Source organism: Vulpes vulpes, chromosome 3 (genome assembly GCF_048418805.1).
Source record: "Vulpes vulpes isolate BD-2025 chromosome 3, VulVul3, whole genome shotgun sequence".
In the NCBI taxonomy this organism is placed as follows: domain Eukaryota; kingdom Metazoa; phylum Chordata; class Mammalia; order Carnivora; family Canidae; genus Vulpes; species Vulpes vulpes.
In genome coordinates, this window is record NC_132782.1 from 14,524,542 (window position 1) to 14,533,825 (window position 9,284).

At 43.0% G+C, this 9,284-nt stretch overlaps 1 protein-coding gene across 5 annotated transcripts in view; it reads left to right on the forward strand.

The window, feature by feature from the left end:
- NOSTRIN (nitric oxide synthase trafficking) overlaps nucleotides 1-8,973 on the forward strand; it is a 56,658-nt gene extending 47,685 nt beyond the window's left edge. For 4 of the 5 annotated variants that reach the window (XM_072751865.1, XM_025994105.2, XM_072751867.1 and 1 more), the window contains 5 exons: nucleotides 744-832; nucleotides 3,603-3,728; nucleotides 4,647-4,761; nucleotides 5,886-5,975; nucleotides 8,756-8,973. In XM_072751865.1, coding sequence (XP_072607966.1) covers nucleotides 744-832; nucleotides 3,603-3,728; nucleotides 4,647-4,761; nucleotides 5,886-5,975; nucleotides 8,756-8,892 — 557 coding nt within the window. In that variant the 3' untranslated portion in view covers nucleotides 8,893-8,973. The remainder of the gene's footprint in view (nucleotides 1-743; nucleotides 833-3,602; nucleotides 3,729-4,646; nucleotides 4,762-5,885; nucleotides 5,976-8,755) is intronic. The other variant, XM_072751868.1, reaches the window with a different exon arrangement.
- Nucleotides 8,974-9,284: the final 311 nt, after the last annotated feature.

The following is a 9,284-nucleotide window of genomic DNA, read 5'->3' on the forward strand; positions in this document are numbered from 1 at the left end:
TTGTGTGAATAAAGAAAAAGGAGAAAGGAGAAAGGGAAGTGCAAACAGATTGAAAATGACATTTTGGTCCATTTGAGAGAGCTATGCAAGCACTATGTCTCCATTTCCAGAAATAATAGCATTTTGCCGTGTATCTGAAATTGGCTGGAATGAGGGACAGCTCATTTGGCTTAATATATGGTAAACCTCCTTTGCACACAGCCTTTGGTTTTCTTGTTTACTCCTTTTGAAGCTATCTTTCTAAATGAGTTAGGGATGTCAGAATGGGAAGCAGATCTGGAGTGATACGGAAAATAAAAACTACCCCGTGCTTGTGATTCTGATATGTAGAGCTTATTTTACATGGACTGGAACAAAACATTGAAATGTAATTCCTGATAGGAAACCCAAGAGAGTGAAATGTTTAGAAACATAAATTCTGTAGTGAGTGAGAGTCTAACACTGTGATGGTTTGGGGAATTGACCATGGACTGGGTCCATAAAGAGGATTCGAAAGCTCATCTTCAAAAATGGGAATCAAGATTTTATAAGCACCAGAATTTCTCAACTTTCATTAAACAAAGGTACAGGCCACCGCTTCAGTAAAAGTCAGTAACAATTACAAGGAGAAAGAGAGTCAGCCATTGGGGTATCCTCTCGGTGTCCCTTCTGGGCTCAGGCTCCCCCAGCACGTGCCCTCTCTCAGCTGTGTCCCTCCAGGACAGGATGGACAGCGGTGACTGAGAGGATGATTTCATTGTCAGGCCTGGAACGGATGCTGAAATCCTACTCCAAGGACTCCACCTTCCCAGATGCAGAGAGCCAAAAAATCACAGCAGCCTTGATGGACGAGGTAAATATTTGCAGAGTCCGCTTTCCTAGATTTAATGATGAAAGAGTTATTTTTAGAATGCTTGTTTTCTGGGCGCATTTGACCTCTGCTTGCTTTTCTTTTCTCATGATACAGAACAATCTGGTCAGAGCTTCTATAGTCGCCTCCTTGACAGGCAGTTTGAGGGATCTGGAAAAATTGTACTTAGAAATGTTTGCTTTAGCCTCCTTCCAGGAAACCAATTGTGCCTGAAATAGAATTCCCCAAAATAGAATAATTCCATTCGGGTCTGGAAACCCTGTGTACTTTAACCCGGTTAAGAAAAGTGATCAAAAGCACAGGGCCTGCATTCGGGAAGGCCGGTATTTGGATCTCACCCTGCCGTTTACAGGGACTTGGGACAAGTTTAGTTTTCTCGGTACCTACCTCCAAGGGTTGTTGTGATGATACGGTGTGAGTTAGAAAGTGCCAGCGCCGTGCACAGAGGAGAGCTGAAATCCTGCAAACTATTCAGAGTCCATTGTTCATTTATCCCCTCGCTTTTAGGAGCCTCTGAAAGTAACAGGACAAAAGAAAACTGGCCACACAGGAGGAAGAGGGTAGTCTAGGTTGTGCGGCAAACTCTTGAGCAAAGGGGGAAAAAAGTTTAGAGGCTGGGGTGGTTTTGAGGGGAGGGGAGGTACTGTCAGGAGAGGCCAGGGAGAGGCACCTCTGGGCCTGTTTGCTGAGCGCCTGGACCACAGCAGCACCCCCCCGGGGGGGGGGGAGCAGTGGACAATGCTCCAGAGGAAGCCACTGTGAAAGGTCAGCAAAGGCCTGTGGATTTTATATAGGAACAAAAACAAACAGGTGCTGCGTGTGGCTAGATATAGGTCTTCTGCTGTGATTAGAGAGAGGGGGAAGTTGACTGGGATTCACCTGAGAAGAATTCAGGAAGAGACAAAATATCTTTAGCAATGTTTTGAAGGACACAGGAAGCTGGGCCAGCTGTTCATACCTTGACTGTAGCCTAACCAATTCTTTTGCGAGAGCAGGTACCTAATAGTTGTGTTCAAACAGGCAATTCCACTAGTTCTTTGGAGGAAAGGAGGCCGGTATAGCCAGGTACAGTTTAATCTGTTTTTCAGCAGAGGCCTCCTTTAGTGCGGGAGCTGTTGTAAAAACAAACCTAACAATCTTCATGAAAAGAAAGGCCTGAATTCTGTTCAATTGGGAACAGAGGCCCATAACATGGCGGCAGTTCATATGAAATTACAGGGCAGTCGGACATTTTCTGTGACGGTGTGAAATGTTTGGTTTACATGGTCTATGCAAATAATATTTACCAAAATAAAGTCATATATGGAGCATTTTATGATGGTGTCAGGTTCTAAGTTGATTTCTTTGGTGGTTCTGGCATAGCATTTTGTCATTACCAGCATAGAACACGTCTTGGGATCATCTGGGAACACTCTGGCCTGATTCACACAGCAGAGGGTGCAAGGTCGGAGAGGGACTGACCCCTGAACTCATGGTGTTTGTGAGTGGAGCCAACATGAACCTTCAAGTAGTGGATGCCAAACATGCATGTAACTCAGTTATTACACACCCTGCATCTGGTGGAGGGCAACTACTGGTAGACTTTGTGTTACCCAGGGAAGGTCTCTTACAGGAGGAAACTCTGTTTCATTGAAATTCTTCCTAATTCATTGTCTCTTGGTCCTTCAAGTGCCATATTTAGAGCAAGAATGTTGGCAAGGCATGTTCTATGAGAAATTTTTGCAAAAATGGCATGTATCTAGAGTAGACACTGTCTTCAGATATGGGAAGGAGCGTACCACATAGACGAGAAGGAGACTTGCCCCACGATGGCCTCCAGTGCAGACCAGGTCTAATGGTAGACGGTCTGCGGTGGGTTTTGATTTCATCATCTTAGGTAAGCCTGCCCCACCATGCAGTGGATCGTTCCCCATTGATCAGAGATGTTCAGTCTATGGTTGTGGCCCTCGGCAGGGCTGTTAGGGTTAGGAATCCCCATGCTGGAGGTGTGGAAAAGGAAGAAATAATGGTGAGGAAGAGATGGGATAAGTAGATCCCTTCCATTGGTTAGATTCCATTATTTGATTTACCCGGACTGAACACAGCTTGAAAAAAGAAGCTATTATGAAGTTTCTAGCACAAGATCAAATGGGGAACAGGAGGTCAAATTGAGAACTAGGAGTGTATCTTTAGCTTTATTTATTTTTACACCCAAATACCTCAGAATATTGTTTCCAGTTTGCAGAAGTGTTAACTACAAACGTTTTGGGTAATGTAAGACCTCACCTTTTTAAGAAAAACAGTGACATCAGCAGCAACAGCAACAAAGCCCACCTCACACCATTTTAGTTTGATCCTATTTAGTACCAGTTTGGTTATGTTCCCAGTGCTGGGCACTATGTTCAACTGCCTCTCTTCGAAGCCCTCAAAAGCCTGCCTTCTATAATCAACACTTAACTATTCCCTTTCTCAGTCCTCAACAGAAAATGAGAAATGCTGTTTGTTGCCACAGAACACTGATCTCTAGGTTTCCAGTTTGTGTTCAGAAGAGTGCAGAATAAGGGGCGCTCCACAACTAAGGCTTCTCTTTAAGCTGCTTAAAGACTCCACTTTTTGTTCTCTTTAGCATTTTCTGCGCCTGTCTGCATGAGTTGAATGTGTACCTTTCTAGACCTCTTTGTCACCTTGGAAGTTATCCTGATATCCCTTTACCCACCCAGTTGTGCTTCATTTTCTTGAAATTTACTCACATGGCCAAATGATGTATCCACAGACCAATCTGAAACTAGATCTTTTGCAAGCAAACTCCTACAAACTGGCATCGGTGTTAGCAGAACTTGAGCAAAGACCTCAGCCCAGCCATCCCTGTAGTAACTCCATCTTCAGGTGGAAAGAAAAGGTAAAAATTTAAGATTGTTTGTAATTTCTTGACTGGGCTTGTTGTATGGAGTGGCTTCAAGTAGTACCAGGGCAAAAAAAAAAAAAAAAAAAAAAAAAAGCTATTCTGAACCATATGTGCCATATATCCAAATCCCAACCGTGGAATTTTAAGATAAACTTATTTGTATTCCTTTCGAGTGCAGTAACAAGAGCTAATCACAAATGAATACATTCTTGGTAGACTAAATATGAGGAACTCAGAACACGTTGCATTCCTTCTTCCTCCTCATACCTTTATTCTTTGAATATGCTTGTAAAGTAAAATTTCATACAGACCTAAATTGTAAGATTTTGTGATATGCAGTAGTCCCGTCCACTTAACATGGTACACGAGATGGGTAAAGCGTGAGTACAATTTAAAAACTTCACCCCTGTGTATTTTTGCCGGTGATACACTAGAGGAACTGATGACGAGCACGTGAATACACAGGGGTAGCTCCTGCTTGCAGCTGTTCTCCATTTCCGGTCAGAAGAGGGAGCTGTCACCATCTTGTGATAAAGGGATGGTTTTTTTTCCATGAGACTCAACTCTAAAACCGTCTCAATCATTTAGACGGTCACAGCAATTTCACTTGCATGAAAGCCAATTAAAGTTGAATTTGAGGAAGTAAAGCTATGAATGTTATTATTTGACCTTGAGTTGTAGGTCAGGATTGCAAACACAGGCTATAAAATACGGTAATTGTCCAATTCTGAAAACATTATGGCTTCAGAAACAAGAAAGATTTATAGTAGAGTTTAGATAGACTCTCCTCCCAAAAATTAAAAAACAAATTCCTGAGGAAAACAGTTGCAGAGGAGTTACTTCTCGCAAATACTTTGGATGATGGGACTGTTAAAATGACTTTTTTTTTTTTTTTTTTAACTATTTAAACAGCAACAGACACATAGTTATGTAAAAATATCCCGGCCTTTTCTGATGAAGAGATTAGAGAACGTTGTGAGCAAAATATCTTTTGGGGGGCAGAGACTCCCAAGTTCTTCATCGACAGGTAATCCCATACCCACAATGACGGGGCTGGGTTCTATGGGTAAAGCGCATTGTGACATTTACATTTTATTTTCACAGTCACATGGGCATATATCAGCTCAAAGAAATTTGCATTTCAGTTAGGAATGATTAATTTGTTAGCATTTGTAGCTTTCTGTGCAGATGGAATCCAAAATGTGGGAAGGAGTCAAAAAGTGGAGGGTTGGGGGGAAAATGTATGAGAAAGGTTTTAAGTACTTTGGCTGAAGTTGCAGGATATCATACATTATGGGAAGGTCCCCTAGGTGACTGGCATCCATGTTATTCAGACAGTCTGCAATTTGTTGTCTGTACATTCACCTCTGAACCATGGTGAGAAGCTCTATCTCCACAGTCTCTTCCAAAATTCCATGGAAATCCTGTCCTTTCTGTGAGAAACGTGGTGATCCTAAGACCTATCTACTCTTTTTATTCAGCCCCCTGACCTTAGCCATTTGCCAACCTACACCCACCTTTCAACACACACACACACACACACACACACACGTGTCATTGTCCCTTGCTTAACTATAGTTTCATTAACCTTCATTCTCGAGTTTCTTGATGAGAAATTGGCAAAAAGAATTTCCAGAAAACACAGGATGGGACATAATGGTCCACATGGTGTAGGAAATAATCATCATCACATTGTTTAAGAAACAGTCCCATCAGAACCGTAGGGTGATAGAAACAAGCATGGGTTCTAAGTGGCCCCTAACTATACCTGAATGGCAAAACTGGTGTGTGTTTTCCAAAACATGCATCAACTACCACATATATTAGCTAGCAGATGTTGATAAAGAAGTTCATGTGGGAAACAGTTTTAAATTATCATCTTTATTATTTTTTTTCTCCAGACTTATTATTTTCCACATTATCATATAGTTTTTGATATATAATATACCTGGTCCTTACACATAGTAGTATGTCACAAATGGTTCCTACACCAACGAATGAATATTACATGAAATTATAAATTTTCCTTTTGAGAAGATGTCAGTATATTTAGGCTGGGCACCACATTGTTAAATAACTCAAGAGCTTCCCATCATGTTCATCTTGCCTACTGATGCAGCGTTAGTAATTATAACTGGATCCAACTTTCAGCCTCCGGTGTGGTCCAGATTGGCAGTGGTCTTTGCAAGGCTTTATATTCTTTTCAAGCCAGACAAGATGATGAATTAAACTTGGAGAAAGGTAAGAATCATTTTCAAATAGTTTGATTGCCTTACCATGCTGAGATCTTTCACTTGAATAAAACTCTGTCTTTGTTATGACAGCCTTACAAGCGACTACAACATCAAATCATCTCAGGTTTATAATCATCCTTATAAAGATAAGGCTCATCGAAGATAAAAGTTACACAATAAAAATAGCTAACATTCATTCGAAGCTTACTAAGTGCTAGACATTGCTGCAAGCACATTGCCCCATTTATTATTTTTTTAAAGATTTTATTTATTTATTCATGAGAGACACAGAGAGTCAGAGATATAGGCAGAGGGAGAAGCAGGCTCCTCGCAGGGAGCCTGATGTGGGACTCCATCCTGAGACTCCAGGATCACACCCTGGGCTGAAGGCAGATGCACAACCACTGAGCCACCCAGGCATCCCAACACATTGCCCCATTTAATGTTCATAAAAGCCCTTTGGGGGGGGTAGGTTTTATTGTTTATCCCCATTTTATTGCTGAGGAGACTGAGGCATAGAAAGGTTTTAAGTACTTTGGCTGAAGTTGCAGGAAGTGATAGTGCAGGCTTTGAACTCAGAAACCCAGAGTCATGCTTCTTATCACAGTGCTAACCTGGGGTAGAGTGTCAGGAATGGAAAGTTATTAGAAAGGTAGCCCCACCTTTTTCTTTTTCAGAAAGCTGAACACACAGGAATGTGAAATGGTTTCCTTTCATGGCTTAGGGTAAGCGTGAGTTCTAGAAGCAGGGTCAGAGGACTCCCAGCTTAATGTTTCTCCCACTCGCCTCTCAGAAAAGTGTTTTATGGCCAATCTAGGAAATGACCCCCTGTACCACAGATTTTTGTTGAACATGGAAGGGTACGCTGTCATGGTTATGTAGACCTCAACATTAAATAAGAAAGTCACCAGCCTCAACTTTCTTTGTGTGTCCACTTAGCAACCATGTTTGGATGTTAGAGCTAAGGCAGAGATCCGGAAGTCAAAAGGTTAGTGAGAAAGGGTTGTGTTTGTAGGAAGGAGCTCATTACCTACGAGCAGGAGTGGCACCCAGAGCCAACAGGAAGTCATGATGCATTTTGCAGCTGTACAACAGGGACACCACATATTTGCTATCGGTTAATGGGTGCTTCCTTTTCAGTTTGCCAGTCAGATTTCTTCCAGCAACTACTTTTCCTTCTAGCTCAGAAATAAATAAAGATAAGAGAAAAGGAAATAGGAAATAAACCCTGTCCTCCATTCATCTTAAATCAACGTTGCCTTTATTTAAAAGTTGGAAGTGTTCCGGAAGTCACCCTGTTCCTCATGATGTCATCCTAGGGTTACCTGCAGCAGTGAGTAAGAGAAGCGCTGTATTCCCACTTTCTTTGTGAATAAAAAACGCATTTCCAAGATGCCACCTAGACCCGAGGGCCTGAGTTTGAGTTACGTAGTTACACAATAAATTGATTATCTTCTTTGTCTTCAGTTCTCTGTTGGCAGCAAAGTCTACTTATACTTTATAATATAAGTGGGTTCTGTAAGTAAAAGGAGCCATTGGAGACTTTGGGAAGCTGGCAACAAGACTTTAAATTATTTGTTTGAATTCCTATCAGTAGGCTGTGTCAACATGCTGACCTGAGATCTGCTGACCTGAGAGGACTCATTGGAGTAGACCTTAGGCTGAGAATGATCTCCTGTAAGGCTAAAAAGTGACTTATGAGTAAGAGGAGAAAAAAGGAGGGTGGACAGTCTCCTTTGAGAAAGAAAATAACTGGGGAGGAGAATGAAAGAAAGAAAGATTGAAAAGTTACCTCAGAAGGATGCTCAAGATAAAAGAGCTGTTGGATCCTGAAGGAAGACGAGGAAGTTTCTGCTTTGATGTGCAGGCAGCAGCCGGAGGGAAAGAACTTTTTTTTCACAAGAGAAGGACTTAGCCAGAGGATTTGGGGCAATAGGTTAAGCGTTAGGGTTATTAATATCATAATAGGATTTTTTAAAAGAGAGAGAATTAGAGAAGGGCCGTGTGTTTCTTAGGAATTCTGTGGATTTGAATCCTTGCTTTAAAAAGTAGGGTCTTCAAATCAATATTTGATTCGAGTTATCTAAGTCGTTGAATGGAGAGTTATGATCCTGTGCAAAGCCGTGCATTGGAACTTTGGACTGTACAACTGGCACATGTAATGGAGAGAAGCTGTCTTGAGCTAAAGAAAAGTCTGGGAGCTGAGACATACTCATAATAGTCACCCTACCAGACTATCTCGGTCACAAACATGAGAAACCCTTAAAACACAGACACGGAGAAAGAGTTTGGTAACAAGTTGGCTGTATCCAAAGTAAGCCATCCGGCGCGAGAGGGAAATGGGATTCTGTTTTTAATGAAACTACCTCATGCCACAAGTCGGTTGCCCATTACCTTATTCTCTGCATTCCGCCTGCCTGTACCGAGGTGGTCAGTACATTTTGCTTCATCTGGATCGTGTGCAGAGAGTGCCGCCGAGTAAGTCCTTGAACACGGCATCTCCTTAAAACTGTCTTGCCGACTGGGCTCAGGCATGTGCTTCTTTTTTCTTTTTTTTTTAGATTTTATGCATTTATTCATGAGAGACACACACAGAGAGAGGCAGAGACACAGGCAGAGGGAGAAGCAGGCTCCATGCAGGGAGCCCGACGTGGGCCTCGATCCCAGGGCCCCAGGATCAGGCCCTGGGCCAAAGGCAGACGCTCAACCACTGGGCCACCCGGGCGTCCCTGGGATGTGCTTAAATGACAGGGCCCCGTTTGTCTAACTAAATGTGCATTTTCACAGGCGACATTGTGACTATATACAGGAAGCAAGAAGAAGGATGGTGGTTTGGATCTGTGAACGGAAAAAGGGGCCACTTTCCTGCTGCTTATGTGGAGGAGCTCCCTTGGGATGCCGGGAGCCCGGCCACCCAGGCCTGAGACAAGAATCCGACCACACCGCCTCCCTCAGGAACCCGTACAGTGCACTGAAAATAAAGATAAAAGCTGTCACCTTTACAATACACCATGGAGTCTTACCTGCGCGTCACGCACTTTGCACTCCCGGGTATTTGCTTGAAACAGAGTCAGAAGACGGAGAGCACAGGGAGGCAGGAAAGAGGCCCTGCAGCAACTAGAGTTTTCAACTCCTAAGAGACCCTAGAGATGCCCCGACACAGCCCCTGGTGTCACACAGGGAGAGAGGCAGAGTTCAGATCCTTCAGCCCCTTGCCTGAACTCACGTAGTTTTCTGGGGGCACAACAGAGGTGAGGACGTTGATGTCCTTTTCAGCTGGGTTGTGTGGCAACGGGCCAGAGCAGGCCTGGGCCGG